The following is an 18,520-nucleotide window of genomic DNA, read 5'->3' on the forward strand; positions in this document are numbered from 1 at the left end:
TACACAAGCCCACAATCAAAAGCAGGAAGTCGAGGTATTTCATGCCATGAACGATGAGCTGAGCCACAGGTTTTTTGAGCTGAGCCACAGGTTTTTGACAGAAGTGGAACTTTGTGTGTGTCTGTGTGGACTGAATTAATGCATTTCTCTGACTCACCTCGGTACTTCTGGGAGGCAGGCTGTACGTCTGACCTCCAGCGTCGCTCTCAAAGATCTGAAAAATCAAGAGAGGGGATGGTCAGAAAGCACAGACAGCGGGGCACCGCGCTGGCTGACTGACTCATGGAGCCTTGGCTTCAGCAACACAATAATAGACCCACACGGCGCTGGTAGTTGGGTAAATTAAAAAAAACCACTCGTGGTGAGACCAGCACTTTGATACCGCTTCCAAAACGAGATTTTTGTAGCCTTTAAAAGGGGCCATGGAGGAAATATGATGTGTGAGAGAGCAGAGAGACATAGAGGGAAAATGGTCCAATAGCAGATAAGAGGAAAGGACAAGAAGTCCTCGCTCTTTCTCCCCTTCAGCACTGCTTCTTGATTGGCTCTACTTTCCTCGACCAATTACCAGATACCAGGGCATGGTTCAAGCTGTGGGGTGTAGCGCACATGGATAACTCGTCTACAAGAAGAGTTCTAGCTGAAAGGGTTCCATCTTTTCTCGAGGTCCATTCAAAAGTTCAGTCAAAGGAAGCTCTTCTTTCACGCTGGGGGTGTTAAAATAAGCGGTGCAAACGACCTTGTCAGCTGTTGTGCTGAAAGAGGTTTTACTTGAACGCCTGTTACTACAAGTGGCAGTCCTTAAATGAGCAATCTTATTTTGCTCATTTAGAGAGTCAACGAGTTTCATTACTGGTTATTGATCGTGTCAAACTTTTAAAAGTTAAGCTGTCTTTTCTTCATCGCTACTGTTACATGTAAAACTTTATAACAAGGTCATGAGATAGTAAGACCTGAGTGACAGGTGACATTTCTTTGGTTGAAATTTAAAGAACGATGCAAAGAGCTATATAACATGACAGAGCTCCTGCACTGCCCAAGTCCACATCTGATTGGCTGGTCAGTGCGGCAAGATGCCTCCTCCCCTGGAAGGGCATACTTATTAAAGAGTTCAGACTCAGACAAAACTTTTGAATCCATCAAAAACATTTTACCCAATTGAGTTGGAGGTGGGTATTATTACCCTTTCAGAGGATTTTTTATTTTTTTTTTTTAAACTTTGTACCAAACAATTTACTACATTTGTCTAGTTTTGTGTGAAGTTGCAGAAGATTTCATTGCATGTACTTAGCGTAACATTGTGACTTTCTTCAAGCACAGTTCTCTTTGCAAGTAACCCAGTTGTGAATTAAGATTGAAGAACCTTCAGACAGTCAAAGCCTGTACAAGAACTTCAAGTCTCAAAGCCAGTGTCAGATTGGAGTACGGTACTTTTTTCAGTTCTTTTGAAATGGTTCTGGTGGACGAAACGTAAAGGGTCCCACACTTTGGCTGAAACCTAATTTCTAAAGTTATTCCTACCAGCAGCCACAAACTAGCAGATGTTTTCTAATCTTCGCGTATACTTGGAGTGTACTACTGACCACGCTGACTGCAAACTTACTCAACCCCCACAAGTCATACGCTTAGTAGAATAATGGGTAACACATCAGAAATAAAAACTATACATTTCAGTGTATTTTTTGTTTTTCTTCTTGCAACAATATATATTTTAAACAGATAAATAATATTGTATTCCTCTTTTTTGTTTGTTCCGAATAGTTTCTTGTTGAATCCTCTTATGATGCTTAGTTAAAGTGTTGATTAACCAGTGTTGATTCCATCCTGAGACATGCTGTATAAAGTGGCTTCTCGTTTTTGTTTTTTTTTTGACACAGATTGATTAATAAAAAGGTCAAGAACTCATCCTTTAGGCTGATTATTAGACCAGGCTTCCCCACACCCCCACATTACAAGCCTAGCGGGCCGCTAGGCTTTACTCCCCCCCCCCGCTAGGCTAAGCGTCGTTTGTTTATTTTAAATGCGTCGATATTCGAGAGCGACATAAAAAGGTCGGTGAAGTTCCCGTCTGGGAAAAAATCTGCCAGTCAGCATAAGCTAGCTAGCTGTTATTACCTCGTCATACACTACGGTACCAGGTTAATGGGCTGCGACCCTCCTTAGAGCTGCATCATGCAACGCTCCTTGCTCTTCCAAGCCCCCCTTAACTTGTCACACACCCCCGGTTCCGTGCGCACCTCCCGCAACCCACAACGACAGCTACCGACAGGATTACCCCATTTTCTGGGGGAAACCCTGATGAGACTGAATAATTTCTAGGATTAATGTGACAATTAAGGATTCTGATTTATAAGCTTCATACATCTACAATATTTTTAACGGTTTGGGTCAGTAGATTGTTGCCAAGCGTGAGAAACAAGTGGCAAAATTTGTAAAAAAAAATTTTTTATCTTAAACTCCCTCCTTCTTAGCACACACATTACTGCTTAAAACATATATACAGATATAAAAGGTGATTCTCACTGCCACGAGTTTACTCGTACTACAAAAACAATCCAAAAGAAAGCTTGCAAGCCCCTGTTATGGTAGCGGGAGTCCTCATCTTACATCTCCTCCACCTCCCCGCGGTATGCGCACATTTATAACCTGGCTATAAACAGCGCCGCTTCGCCGTAAACTGTCTAATTTTAGAAAGCTTTACCAACTCTCCCACAAATCCTCAGACCTTGGCCTATTTCCCACAGTCGACTGACGGCCAGCTCCCTACTGTAGTCCTGCTAAGATGGATGAGGGAACAGTAACCAAGAGGGAAGGAAGGTGGAGGGGGGTGAAAAGCGGGACTTGGGGGCACGGTTCTGGAGCGGAGCGTTGCTGTGGTAAATGGGATTTAGGCTTAGTCAACATAGATGAGTCAGTATGGAAATTGTCGGAGAAAGACGCTGTGCATACGCTCTGAGGAACTTTTTGTGTGAAAGAGAACTGAAAACGGGGTGGGGAGATGGGGAGGCGAGACAAAATGCTGGACAATGGTGATTAAATATGAAAAGGGGAAAAAGTAAAAAGATTACATGTTTGATTTAGGACAAGAGAGGCAAAGGTAACTTAAGAAGACAGAGGATGTATAAATGAGTTCTGGAGAGTTTGACCCGCAGTCTTTAAGTTCAAATCCAAAAAGAAAGACATAAATGGCGATCGTCTCTCAAATATACTTAAAATTAAACCAAAAAGGTAAAACAGCATTTCTGGCTACTACTCAAAGTGCAGCACAGCCAATTTCAGGCACATAATTACCCCTTACAAACAGCTACAGTTATAGAAAACAGAAGGCATAACAGGGATTGTTGAATTTTGGACTCGGAACAGCAACAGGGCCACTATTATTATTCTGAAGTGGAAATTATAAAGACATTCACAGTAAAAGGCGTCGGTTGCCGCTGCTCCGTCTGTCTGTGTGATGTGACCCTCATTCATCTCTGCTACAGGAAGCCGAGTAGGAGAGATTTCAACATGAAGCAGCAATAAAACCAGTAATAGCCATGACATTCAAACCCAAGCGCTTAAGTTTATGAAACAGGAGAACAGGAGCTTTAACCAAAATGAATAAAAAAAAAAAAAAAATCTTTAATCTCATCTAGAAATCTGATTTTGAACTTTAAACAGGCGGTTTATGAAGCCCCGATGGTTGGTGTAAGCTTCTTTAACACCAACCATCTGCTGGTGTCTGCAGGAGTGAGGACAGAGAACGGGGGAACGTCATCTACCACACACGGATTTTAATAATTCATCCGAGCGCTGCAGCAACGCCTTGGCCTTCTGCACAGCAAAACGTAACTGAGCCTCATTAGGGGCGAGGCGGTGGGAGCTCCACGGGAAAATTAACAACACAGGGGATGCATACCTAGATGCTGAGAGACGTGCACGAATGCATAAACATAAATATCCCACAGCAGGTGGTGGGACAGATGAGAGGGAGCAAGAGAGGACAGGGAACATTCAGTAAGCTGTACGCAGCACGGGTTCACCTGAAGATCATTAACTTGTAGCTTAATAGATAATATTAAGATCGAGCATTAAGACCTACCTCTCTCTTTTTTTTAAACTAAAAACCCTGCGCCCATAAAATGCTTGAGTAACTAAGTGTTTCCTGAGTATTCTCCTTTTGGGCACCAAGTGGAGGATTTATGTACTGATAAATAAGCAGCCTGCAGGACTCTAATTACTAACCTGAGAGGATATAAACTTTCTGTCTGCACCTGGAGTAAGGAATGCTCCCCGGTTGATGAGAGGTTTGCACTCACACTTAAGAAGAAACCGGGAGAGAGGCGAGCCTATCTGCTTCCTAATTAGTAAATGCCCACATGGGGGGTAAAAGTGTGCTGAAGGAGCTGCAGAAATACATGCAAGTAAGCAAATATACAACATGGTTCCAGGTTGTTTTCTTAACAAATGGGTGCAATTTACACTGAGGGGCTGACTCCACAGCATATGCTTAAACATATGAACATACGTTTTGTCAACGCATCAATTCTGCGTGCTAATACTCTTGTGTTCATACCTGAGAAATGCTTCCCCTGGTGCAGAATAGATAAGGTGCGGAGATTAGGCGCTGTGGCTCCGTTAATCCTGACTTCCTGAAGTGTTTCATTATATTTCTTAATAATTCTGCCAAAGATCATTTTGGTTACATTCACTGCCTTTTTGCTAGCTTCCAAGAACAGAGAAATTGTTTTAGTTTTTTTTTAACTCATTGTGACAAGAACAAACGTGCATTTGGCCAGAGTTGAAAAACCACGCCCTGAACACGCCTTCTCCACTGTGAAAAATGGCGGTGGAAATATCATGGTGTGGGGATATAATAGGAAAACAACCCTAAACATACAGCCCAAGCTACAACTGAAAGGGAGAGAGGAAAGCATAGTAATGCTAACAGGACCCAGTCCAAGTCCAGACCAAAGTCCAAATGAGAACTTCAAAGATGGTGTTCTCCAGCCAATTTCATTGAGCAGAGTAAAAATAAGTTCAATAAATGTTCATTTTCTAGATGCATTCGTATACACTGCAAAAACAAAACTAAAATTGAGTCAAATCTTCTAGAACTGAGTGCATTTGTCCTTGATTTGAGCACGTAAATAAGATGATTTGCCAATGCAAGGAGATTTTTGCACTTAAAATAGGAACAAGTCATCTCTAGCATCTTATTTCAGGTGCAGTATATCTAATTATCTTATTTTAGGGGTCAAAATACTTATTCCATTGGCAGATAATCTTATTTACCTGCTCAAATCAAGGACAACTGCACTAATTTCAAGAAAATTTGACTTATTTTTAGTTCAGTTTTTGCAGTGTAGATGTACTTTGTGTTGATTTATCACATGAAATTACATACAGAATACCTTGAAGTGCAGCATGTGGTTATAATGTAACAATGTGTAAAAAAACAAAAATAAACAATGATGATAATAATAATACTTTTGCAAGGCAATGCAGAGAAGTTGCTCAAAGGCTTGATGCAACTTTTAATGCAAGTCTTACAGGTGATGGCATCGTGTCAGCATTATTAATCAGCCTTAAAATGTGACGTCGTGCTCAACAATACCTGCGCTACAGAGGGCCTCTTGTCCCGGCCCCTCTTCGTCAGGTTGTCGAGGCCTTTCAGAGAGGACAAGAGGCTTCTCTTTCGCTGTCTGCAGGTCACCGACAACGAACGCCTCCTGACTGTGGCCTCGTCCCTGGAGCAGATCTGGACAGATGCACAGTATCAGAATCACAATCGAGAAAAAAAAAAAGTCATCCTCCTCTCTCTGGGGCCATCGTTCTTACCAGTGCGTGAAAAGAAGACACAGAGAAAACTCCGAGGCGCCCCAGAGAGGATTTGGTCGGGCGGCTGGCGATGGCAAGCAGGCTCTTGGGATTGGGCAGCTCTCCCCCCTGAAGACTGGCAAGGTAGCAACGCATCCTGAAGAGGTCCATGTTGAACCTCTCCAGGTTCTGCTCCCACTGCTGGATCTGATGGACAGAGAGAGACAGTCGATGCTTACATTTTGATTTATGTGAACTGGTAGTTTTTTGGTGATGACTTAACCATGAGTGCTTTTGGGGGAGGGGGAGGGGGGCACTTGGGGATCAAAGGAGATGTAAGGTCAAGCAAGCGTTCGAGTTTAAGAAAGTGTAATTGTTTGCAGATGCTGGAGGAGGGCAGCGCCATGACTTCATGGAGGTTCGCTGCAGACGAATCGCTGCACATTTCGCAGAGAGGCATTTCAGTGTGCGCCGCGAATCCAACAAACGCGCATCGCATGTCTTGGGAACCAGGAGATGTTGAACAGACCACACATATAAACTTCCCCCCACAGACCCCGGTTTACGTTTATGTTATTTTAGCTATAGGAAAGTGCTCGTTTTGTTGGCTGGAGACCGGCTTTAACGAGAACACCCGAGCTAAAACAACCCCCCATAACAACTGACTTTAATAGGTCTCGTCTGCGCTGTGACTTCATTCGCTATAATGGCCCCCGGGGGTGACGTCCCATTAGGGTTTCTGCTCACATCGACATGCATTCGTCGGGATTAGAGGCAAACTGCGCACACGGCCAAAAAGGTTGCCGTTTTATGAACACCTTAAACAAACATCTTAAACAAAGGCTTTGGGGAGAAATTAGTGCGTGACTAATGCACTCTGAACAGCTATGCATGTGACTGCACAGGTGGGCTCAGTTAACAAGCTTTAAGTCATTCCAACGTTTCCCCATTGTGGACCAGGAAGACCGGCTCACACTGCGCGTTGTTCGTCTGGTTGAAAATACACTGCATACGCATTTATGGGCCTCACCTGGCAACTGCGTCGACCGCTCTGTGCTTTTATTTTATTCATAGTGTGGGTGAAGTGACATGAATATGTAGGGGACTTTTTGGTGATCTGTATAGCTAAGAGGCAAGTGATTTCACACAGACACACACACACACACACGTGTGGATGATCTAGTGGTTTTACTTGCTGATGTTATAGTAGGCATACAATGTGAAAACAACTGTTACATTTCTAAAAACTGGATTTAGGAAGACTGAAAGACACACAGCTACATTTCACTGCAGTTACAGCTTCTTGCGTGTAAAGAAATGCTTAACTTGTAAACTTCCGTGTAAGATGTAAGGACTTTGTGTCGTTTGAAGCCTCTCTCTAAGCTTTTCATGTCTAGTGGTCTTCTGTGCAAAGTAGCCCACGCTCAGGGGGACTTTGCATGTCTATCTTTTAACATGCAAAGTCTAATAGTTGTTCTATTAACATATTCTCCCATCTGAGCAAACCAGAGGTCTTCAAATATCAGTTGTGATTAAATACAGTTAGACTATTTAATAATCAGGGGAATTCTGAAGGCAGTCGGTTGCGGTGGGTTTTATTTGGGGGGGTATCAAAAGTATAATAGGCTAAATATAAACTACTATAAGTTAATAGATCCCAGGGAATCACAATATAATACATCAAACGGGTAAATAACATGCCTGCTTAAGAGTTTTGCAGCTCATGAACACATGTATGGCACAAAATCTCGAAGGAATCCAGATCTGAATAACAAGTTAGAAACAAAGGTTTTATGCACTCCTGAAATCGCTCTGTGCCAAAACTAGTTCATTTATGAAAGGGGTGAATTTCTCGTGAAGCTTTTTTTTTTCTTAGAGCTTGCAGTGCACAATTTTCTTCATAAATAAAGCAGGTTTGAATGAAGCTTGATCCCACTTGTCCTTCCTTCACAACCTATTACCATCCCAACATTTCAAAAACTCTGTCTGCAGAAGTCCTTCTCCGAGCAGATGTTCGTCTTTTCTTGCTCCCTGCTTCACCATCTGCAAAAGCCGCAACGCATGACGATTCTTTCGGTGAAACTTAATCACGCTGTGTGTATGTGTGCATGTGTGTTTGTATGTTAATGTGTTGGAGGTAGGGGGGGGCAGCAAGGACAGACTTCAAACAAGGTCTGCTGGCACTGATTTGAGCAGACGTGGGTGTGGGGGTAGACAGGGACATCAAAGTGGTGCCCTGTCTGTGCTCGACAACCCCGCCGAAACTTTAAATATATCATCGGCCTCGAGGCGCCTTTATCAGAGCGCTGTCCTGTACCACTTCTGACCCTATCATTCACTCCAACTCCAGCTTGTCTCTCTGCGGTGGCATGCCGGCTAATTGGAAACAGACACGAGCGCAGGCAGCTTGGCGGTAAGTCAGGCAGCGACATCTCTAACGGTCAATTCCTGCAGCGAGCTGTCGAGCGTCTGTCGCGATGGATTCAAATTTCCTCCCGTTTTACAAAAGCTAAGAGGCTTCATTTTGCTTTTTCAGCACCATCAGCAGCGAGTGTCCATTCGAATGAGCAGCTGAAATCATAAAGAACGTCAATCATTGAGCGGCGTTGGGGGGAGGGGAAGTAGCGTGATCTTCACCCATTCCAAATCTATAACTAGTTTCTTGTAAAGAGAATTAGCTTTCTTGTTAAACTACGGGTGTTTTCTGCCTCTCTGTAATCTGCTGCATGTGGGCTACGGCGCGGCGCAGAGTGCTTTGGATTTCCCCCTCCAGGCTGTTCGAGGAGGAGGAATAGGATAATGCATGTTGAAAGCCTATTACCAGAAAACATCTGGAATCCCAATCTGATGCTCCAGGAACAAGCAGCTCCCCTGGGCCCCTCACTATGCGTTTGGGGACTGATACATCCAGGCCACTTCACCCACCCACAGACTAAAATTAGGCATAGACCTGTCACCATAGTCGCCAAATCGGGAAAATAAGTGGAGCACATGATTTGACACAGGCATCCAAAAGGGTTTTTTTTTTTTCTCCAAATGTGCCAAAATGAAACCACATCCTCACCTTTGCAGGCCAGTACCGCCTGACTGATCAGCATAAATGGGAATTCTTGAGTCATAAAACAATGTATTTTTTATATTTTCCTCTGCGTCTCACCTGGTTCTCGATAGCTTTGCGGTTTTTGGGGTCGCTGACTACCGTCAGCTGGAGCTCGGCCATCTTCTTCATCTTCCCATCCATGTCTATCTTCTGCAGCAGCGTGCGGGACTGGTTCCGCAGCAGACGCACCGTGTCCTCCTTTCCCTGCCGCTTGGCGAGCAGCGAGGCGCTGGCTGAGTGGATGGCCGTCACCCAGTTCTCCAGATCAGTCTGGTTGCTGGCCTGAAGCGACCAAAGAGACGGGGGATGCGATGAGGCTTTGCGGCCGACATTCAGTTTAGCTGCTAGGCTCAAAATCGGTCATAAATGTCGCTGCATGGCCAGCGCATTACTGACTGCAGTGTGTGACAAAAAGGTCATCGAGTGAAAGCCAAGCTGTGAAGGATCAATGAATGCCTGGTTGATAAATGGCACCGGTATAAGAAAGAATCAGCATAAATGTCGTCTGCAATGCAATTTCCTTGAAATAACTTTTATCCTAGAGCCAAAATATAGGTGGAGAAATCGACTTTTTAATGGCGGTACCTCAACGCTTAATCTAATTTTCATATCCTTTCACATCCTTTAATATATATGCAACCGCGCAGCAATACAATGTGAGGACTAGAGATGCACCAGTAGTCTGCTGGTGCGCAATGGTGCTGTTGAGCATAATAGACCCAGTATCACAGTGAGATGAAGTCACAGAAGGCGCAGAGATGTAGAAAGCCACTGGAAGGGAAACTGAATTGTCTAAACATGTCTGTGGGGTGCGAGCGAGACTTTTAGAAGATAACAGGAAGGTTGAATAGAGTACAGCAAAGTTGGTCCGTTTTAACACTTTTCACTTTCATCCCTATGAAGGAACATGCGGGTAAGGGTCTACCACCTAAATACACGTAGGGACTAATCGTTTTTTAATGCCAGCTGTGCCATTATAAGATGCCACTGCTGCATTTGATTTGTCTAAGAAGTCAGAGCTCAGATCTTGGAAAGATGCCACAACCCAGTTGGTCTAGATCAGAGGGTCTTCATCTCTAATCCTCGAGATGAACTGCCCTGCATGTTTTAGTTGTTTCCCTGCCTCTACACACCTAACCTAAATAAATGTGTGATTAACAGGCCAGAGCAGTTATTTGATTCAGGTGTGGCGGAGCAGAGACACATCCAAACCATGCAGGACAGTAGATCTCGAGGGTTGAAGAGCCCTGGTCTAGATGAAAGTCAGAAAACCGATGGGATTTGCTGTTTTGGTGCCAACTGCTATAGGAAATAAAAACATAACGTATTTATGTTTATGTAACCCATTCAAGCTATGGGTGTAACGGGACACAAAATTCATGGTTGGGTTTGTACTTTGGTTTTTAAAGTAACGGTTGGCACCTTCGCTTCAATCAAGAGAAATAAATAACAAGCGGCCACCATAAAATGGACGAACAAACAAACGGATGGAACAACAGAACCACTTGAAAGGGCCAATGTTGTGGATTAGGAATTTCTTAAGACTGTGCAGATATTTGAGACTAAAATATTTTGATGATCAGACAATCCAGACTACTAGATGTGCTTAACTTCACCATGAAAGTGCAGCTGTCAGGAAATCCCCTCTGGTCTGAGGGACTTTCAGGACAGCACTCGTGTGTTGGTGCATCCCACACGCACGTACGAACTGAACTGACGGATATTTTCCTTATGAATATGTGTGCAGATGCACTCCTACTTCAAACACTAAAAGGGGACATATTGCTATTGCACAAATGGAAGTTTTCATTTCTTTTACACTACTGTCATGTAACGGAAATGTAAAAAAAACAAAAATGCTTCAACGTTTAATAAGGTGATTTACCCAAACGAAACTCTGGGCTTTTACCTGGAAGAGGTAGACGTCGCCGTATGAATTACTCAAACAGAAGACGTTCTCCCTCTTGGGGTGTTCTGGGACAGCCTGCACAACGCTGTCCTCGGCTAGGAGGGCGTAGCGGGGTGACAGCTCCTGCTCCGTTGAGCCCTTCCCGTAGGTTTCGTAGAACAACAACGTGCATCCTGGAAAAGCAGGAGAGACATTTAGCAAACACTCTCCGTTCCTCCAAGAAACCTTCCTCTAGGCTCTAGACATTTGCAATGTCCTTGAAAAACACATTGGAGGTGTCTTTGCGCTTAATAACTTTTAAATTGCTCCCGGGGTCCACTAAAATATTAGAAAATACCATGCTGTTACTTTTTCCTCATTTGCTTACTTTACATTTCATTGTCATAAAAGCAAAACCACAAACATTTTGTGGAATAATTTTAATCATTCTGGCTTAAAGTAACTACATATCAGGCAGTGGTAGCCTAGTGGCTTAGAGAAAGCCGCTCGCATCCGGGGAAAAGGTGCAAATTCTTCGGTTTGAACCCGACAGACTGCCACTGTGGGTCATGAGCAAGAACCAAAGCCCCAAAATGCTCCATGGGCGCCATTGTATGACAAATGAAGATGATCATTATTGTTATCATTATTACAATTCTCCTAAAAGCATTTAGAAAAAAAAAGTCCCCTTGAGTCAGGTATGAATCACTGATCAAGAACCAGAATAAAACAGGCAAGCAGGAACATTTTGTGCTTCTCTAAGCAACATTTCTGAGAGGACATCAGAATAATCTGCCTGACCTCTCCCAAGTCCCGTCGCGTTCTTATCCTACATTCACACTCGCGTGTTGGAGGCTTTACCTTTCAGAGTCACCCAGTAGTGCTTCCACTTGCGGCGGGTCACCAGCTCCAGCTTCCTGTCCTTGTGCAGGGTGATGAGGGGTTTGAAAGAGAGCCACCCCGCCCGCCTCACCACCCCCTGCTCCTTGGCAAACAGCAGGTCCAGCTCCTCCATGGAGCCCTCGGCCGATTCGCTGCTGCTCCCGTCTTCTTCCGTTCCAGTCGACGGGTCTCTCCTGTCGCCGCCTCCCGTTCCGGTCCCCGTCTCCAGCTCCCTCATAAAGTTCTCGTAGATGTTCTGGCGGACAGCGTCGCTGGTTGTTTGGTGAATGGCCCCTGACGACTGCGCTCTGGAGGCTCCGGGGAACCACAGTAGGCTGGACACCTGGGAGGGGGAGCTGGTGTCGGCAGTCAGGCCATCGACGCCACTGTCGAAGGCCTCACTCGCCTCTTTGTATCTGGTCTCCTAAGGAGGCGCAATGTAAAAGAGGCAATTAAGGCTTAGAAAAACACACCTCGTGGTGGTTCTTAATAACTTGAATCAAAAATGGCAAATAAATTATGATTATTTTTTTAATGCAATGGAATACCATATTTAAAAGTTCCTTTTTGCTGTTCTAAAAGGGACATCGATGCTACAAAGGATACTTTTGCTACTTTTCAACATTGGTCTGAAAACAATTTATGTGTACTTGTGGGTCACTCGTTTCTTTTTTATTTTCTATAAGTAAAATTAGCATTTCAACACGGTCTGGAATTTGATTCTCCATATGTTCTATCCATACAAGAGTCTCTTTACCCAGCTATCTGTCAATTACATATATATCCATTATCTGTCCTATTATCCATATTTCCATCCATCTGACGTCGGCCCATCTATCCATTAATGTGTTTATCCATAAATCCATGTTCATAACCATCCATCCATTATTTATTCGTCAACATTTCAATTATCAATCCATCCAACCATCCACTTATTTTTTATACATAACAGTTAATCTATTCATCTACCTGTCCACATGTCCATTATCCATCCATACATCCATCCATCCATCTATTCATCCATTGGTTCTTCTGTCCACCTTTCTTTTCAGTCAAATTATCCATCAATTTGTCCAAATGTTCATCCATCACTATTCATCCTTACTCCTCCTTTTTATCCTCCTCATAGTCTACCATTAATATTTAGGTTTTGACCACAACATTGATTCATGGTCAACGTTTAAAAATGGCCTCAAAAAGGCCGGATAACTTGATAATTTTGAGTCTAGAAACATTGGGCATTTGATAAAAGATTATTAATTTAAATGCCATTGATTATTGAAAAAAATCTAAATAATCTGACATGCTTTTTATAGAGTTGATAAAACAGATTGATTTTTTTCAAATCAGATAGATATATCTTTGTTTTTTGGAGATGGCCATCTTTTTTCCCACCAAACAGAAACAAACGTCTTGGTCAAATAAAATTTATTTTGACATAAATCTGCTAGAGGTAAGAATAACTTATGTGTACCTAATGGAACAAGTAAGTTTTGAAGCTCTAGACAGATTTCATTTGGAAAGAACAACAGCAACAAATGCATGTTTGGAATGTAAAGGTGGCTGTTGCCTGTATAAAAAAAATAAATAAATAAAAATAAGACAACCAAAATAATTTTTTATCAACTACTTGGCAGTGAAGGTGCTGGGCTGATTCTGAGAATTCCTATCTATATGTAAATAAAACACATCCAATTTGCCTCTAAATGTGCAACCATCTATATATACAGATGGGACAGAATTAAATATGCTCCTTTAACTTAGCCCAGAGGCAATATAAAACAAATGTGAGATTTAGTCTAGCTCCAACCTACTTCAAACACACCATCTTTTTTTTACTGAGCAGCGAAAGTGGGATAAATCTCCAGTGAAGACATCTGGGAGGTTGGACCCATTGTGGATCAGACGATTTTGCATCGTTTGGGGGGGGGGTCTTACGTGGCGTTTCAATTTCCACAAATGAAGACTTGATGGAAAGGCCTTCTTTTCATCCTTGATGACAGTCTACAGACACTTGACTAGATTGCAGCATCCACTCCAATGGTTGAGAGCGCTCCACTCTCCTCCAAGGAGCAGAGTGTGTGCCGTCATGGCGGAGCTCATTTCTGGGGCTTTTGTTTTCGCCGTGAGTCATGCTCAGTTCTTAGTATGTTATCTCTGTCAGAGCTATGTTTCATGTTGATCTGTGGTTTCTTTTTATATCCACTCGCATACTATATAACTGTCTGGGAGGAAAACCCAGACATTCCTCTCCCTAGCGCGACACTCTCCAGCTCGTTCTGATGGATCCCAAGGCATTCCGACGCCGGAAAATATATAGCACCCCTGTGGGGGGATCCTGGGTTTGCCCTAAAGTCTGCATCCACTGGGACTTGCAGGGAAAACTTACAAAGGAATGCATCCAGAATCTTGTTCTTGCAATCATGATCTGTAACTCGTGACTTTGTTTTATCTGCCGTTCGAGTACAAGGAGAAGCTCACAAATTCCTAAAAATGCACGGAGGACAGCATTTTCGGAAAACTATAATTACTCCATGTTTTTATTTGTTTTGCTGCAACATTCAAGTGCATACGCACAAATTCCTATTAGCAGATTTCCCCTACAAGGACCATGAGGGGAGCCCAGGAAATCGGCACACAACGACCGGAACAACCCCAGTTCCTCCGTTAATATTAGAGGGCGGGGTGGGGTCAAGTCTTTAGCTAAGGATTTAGTTTCACTCGACAGAGCTTCTCAAAGGCTTACAGCTCTCCCTCAGGCAGAACCCAAACAGCCTTCTTAAAACATTTACAAGGCAAAGCTAAAAGGAATTAATGCAAAAACAATTGCTCTCAAGCTGCGAAGACGGAGAGGGACACGGGTTCAGGCCCAGTTTAAACAAACCTTCTGGGTCAAATTAAAGCTAGGAAAGCTGCAGACTGGCCAAAAACAGAAAAAGAGAAATCACACTACCCTGACAAGTGCGTGAAACATGGAGACAAGCTGTAGTTCTTTCTAATCTCTGTTCTGATCGGTGCCTGTGCAGTGCAAGGAGATCATTTTACTCCTGGGAAATTATATCTTGTGGAATATTTTTTGCACTTGCCTCGAATATAAACTAGCTCACCTATATTTGAAAAACCCAAATTCACAACCTTTCAGCATACATACATAGAAGAAAAAAAAAAAACTTTAAACATGCAAAAGGCCTGTAAACTTAATCAGAAACAAATCAGAATGGTGTAATACAAGTCATGACCAAATGTCACACGCGGAGGCTAAATTTGTACTTTTCCCTCACAAGAAAGAAAGTTGAAAAAAAATGAAAAAAGAAAAGAAAAGGGTGTGCCATCAATCACTAGGGTTGTTTTAAAACTACAGCTACCAAGCAGCAAGTGGCATGTTCGTTAGGCAGCAGACTGCTACCTAAGAACATACACTGACTGATTAACCAGCTAATACCAGCTTGTTTTAGTTATGTTATGTTTTACTGACCCTGTATAATATTTTCCACAACTTCTTAAGCTGCTGTCACACTGTTGCCTATCTTGTCGTGCATGCTGGTGTTCACATCAAGTCCTTTTGCGTTATTGAAGCATGTGTTCCTGCTCCCATTCTGAATAGCCCGTGTATGCGGAGAGCGGCGGTGTGGAATTCACAGGGTTCTGCTGTCTCATGACATTACGTTACTTCGCTGTGATGTCACTTTCTCATTTTATTTTATTTTTCCATATTAGTGACTACCTGGGAATTAAATTTCAATGCTATATAAGTGTGACCCAGGGGTCAGATAAATATTAGATAAATCAATCAAACAAGTCATGCCATACGTTCCTCTTTCAGCTTCAAGCATCCAGCATGCCGAGGTGAGTGAAGCATCCGAATAATGTAGTGTGAGATTGAGTGACATTATTATGGGGTTATTGCTGCCACGTTTGAGTCCCCCCTGTATAGCAGTGGTGCATTTGTGGGCTGGAGAGCTGTAAGTGCTTATGTGGCGCAATTTTCCAACATGTCCAAAATAATGTGTCGCAACATGGGAACATTATTTTCCTACATCATGTCTTCCAATCTGATCAATAATGACATATAAATTCAGTAGGTTTTTAAGGTACAAAGGTGATTAAGGTAAAAAGCAAACAGCATTAACAAAATTCATTTTTTCAGCAGTAGTAGTAGGAACATCTGTTCTGTTTCAAACAAAATCAGTGCTATAATGGTAAATATGTTTGTTTAAAGTGTTTGTATTAATATCACAAATTGATGGTATCATTACTTAAAGCAGCACCGTGTAACTTTTAGCCACTAGGGGCGCTAGACCTGTAACTTCCAGGTTTAGTGCCCATGTAGGCCACTGGCAACACTGCACTGTTGCAAAATTAAACAGTCTCCCTCCGTGTTTTGGAATTTGATAGCAGACCACTTTGGACAAGCAGACTGAGGAGTCATAGACAAGGCCACATTCACCCCACTAGATTAAATCCTACACCAGAGAACCAAAAATGTGTCTGATGTTGATAAGCGTCATCTGTTTTGTTTTGTTGTTATGGCAATCTGAGCTCAGACTGCCATAACCTAGAATGGTTAATGTGACAATGTGAAAAATAATTTAATACATCTCGAATTAAGCTAATACTTGGGTCAAAACTTACGGTGCTGCTTTAAGATTTTGTATCATGGGAACATAATACAAGACAATCCACCCAGCAAGAAGCCATCTCTGCAGTGTTATCAATTAGGAATCAAAGAAAAGCTTCAAAAAGCAAACATCTATAAGGGTGTATGTGTCTACCTTCAATCAAACACTTTTATAAACAGCAAAAAATAAATCTGAACTAGAGATCGACCTAGAATTTGGCAGCTTATTGGAATCAAGATATTTTTCGGCTTGATCTCTCATAGCAGGTACACCTGGTCTGGCGTTCTGTTTGCAGTGACACCATCTATGGGAGACAAATCATCCGCCATTACCATGTAACATAGAAAGGATTTCTGGATCAATGCTTCTGTGTTTTTTTTTGTGTCTCTGCTGCTCTGTCTTCTCTAACCCTCAGTCAGTCGAGGCAGATGACAGTTCACACTGGGCCTGGTTCTGCTGGAGGTTTTCCTTCCCGTTAAAGGAGAGCTTTCCTCTCCACTGTCGCTTCATGCATGCCCAGTATAAAAAAGGATTGCTGCAAAGCTATCGACAATGCAGACAATTGTCCACTGTGGCTCTACATTCTTTCGGGAGGAGTGAATGACAAAAGAAAAAAAAACTAACTGCTGTAGCTTCTGTGTTCTTATTTTATAAAATCCACCAAAATCATTATCTGTTGGTGAAAGCTTTACAAAAACAGGGTGAAGGGAAATAGACCACATAACTTCAGTGTATTTTTAAATCAAACTAGATTGACCAGCTCACCTGAGACTTTTTCTTCTTCCGGCTGAGGCTGCCTGTCCAATCACTGAAGCGTCTCATACGGTTTTTAATGGAGTCTTTCTTACTGAAAATGAAGTCATGCCCCCTCTGCTCCTGCTGCTGTGCCTGATCTTGGTACTGCTCAATATTTGAACCGATGGTATGGGCTTTGGGCCTGCGACAAGGCAAAGTGAGTGATGAATACTGCCGTGGTTCAGTGCATTCTTCCACCAAAGGAACGTCCAGCACAGACGCAAGAGAGGCCCGGTGCGGCCTCCGGCCCGACAGGGGCTGCTGCAGCTGAGAGGACAGGTCACCGGTTGTAGGAAAAGTAGCAGCTATCGTTGAGTTCCTGTAAAGGTCTGTACTAGATGGAGGGGCAGGATGTTCTGCAAAGGAGTCATCCTGATGTATGGGGGAATGCTCTAATGTCCTGCTGGCAGTGCAAGGCTGCTCCTGATCACAGAGCTCTGTGCTGGGGCCCCACGGAGAATCGTACCAGGAGCCTTCAGAGCTCAGCGAGCTTCCCTTGCTGGTCCTGGCAGTGGAGGAGGTAGATGCTGGTGGTGGGCCACTCCGATGGACATCCTGCCTACTGCCACTGGAACCAGGCAGGCTCGGAGTGGATGTGGCCTCCAAATTCGGAGAGAACTTGAGCAGCTGGACTGGGCCGGAGGCGTCATCCAGGAGTAAGGAGTTTCCTGAGTTGTTTGTGAACTCCACCCTGAGAGTACCGTCTTTCTTGATCACCACTCTCGGACTGCTCTGTTCCTCTATGTCCTCCTCCTTGTCACCGTGTCCATGCAGAGAGTGCCGGTTGAGCTCGGCCCCGTAGGGATTCTCTTCGTAATCATCGGACAAATGCCGTCTCCGTAGGCCACATCCAGGGGAGCGACGCCAGTGATGTTCAGTGCTGCCGCTCGCTCCTTTGCAGACATAGTCACAGCGTTGGGCAGCGTAAGGCTGTCTGCTTTTAGGAGGTGACAAACAGCCGTGACCAACACACCTTGCCTTGTACCCTGAGCCGAGTGGGGCGTTTTTCCACCACGTGTGTGGGGAAAGAACGTCATCTTTGGTTGAGCCGAGTTTCAGTGAATACGGCTTTTGTTTCCTTGGGAAGATGAAGCTTGTGCCTTTTGGACCATCAATCCTGTACTGGCTCTCTGAATTCCCCATCCTTGACTGGAAAAAAGTAAATAAAAAAGCGTATAAGGTCAGCTTTACTACATGCATAGGAAACTCATAAAAATCTAAAACTTATAATTAAACTGCAAAGTAATTTTACTTTGTAACAGAAAGAGACCATTCAGAAAGAGAAACACATTTGTACTATATGTTTTTGATGACGTTATTAAACGCAGAATGATTATTTCTGGCAATTGTGATGCTTCTGGCTTAAAGCTAATTTTATGAGGTATAAGTTCTCAGACATTTATCTAGTAAAATACATGCTTAAGAAAAACAGTTGTC

General features: G+C 43.3%; 1 protein-coding gene across 1 annotated transcript in view; it reads right to left on the reverse strand.

Annotated features, from left to right (window-relative positions):
• The window catches only part of tiam2a (TIAM Rac1 associated GEF 2a), a gene marked incomplete in the record, with an annotated part of 117,728 nt that overhangs the window by 69,098 nt on the left and 30,110 nt on the right, over window positions 1-18,520 (reverse strand). The window contains 7 exon segments of the mRNA XM_036150556.1: window positions 158-214; window positions 5,597-5,740; window positions 5,821-6,006; window positions 8,957-9,181; window positions 10,809-10,981; window positions 11,649-12,093; window positions 17,054-18,232. Coding sequence (XP_036006449.1) covers window positions 158-214; window positions 5,597-5,740; window positions 5,821-6,006; window positions 8,957-9,181; window positions 10,809-10,981; window positions 11,649-12,093; window positions 17,054-18,226 — 2,403 coding nt within the window.

This window comes from Fundulus heteroclitus, chromosome 19 (assembly GCF_011125445.2).
Source record: "Fundulus heteroclitus isolate FHET01 chromosome 19, MU-UCD_Fhet_4.1, whole genome shotgun sequence".
Lineage (NCBI taxonomy): Eukaryota > Metazoa > Chordata > Actinopteri > Cyprinodontiformes > Fundulidae > Fundulus > Fundulus heteroclitus.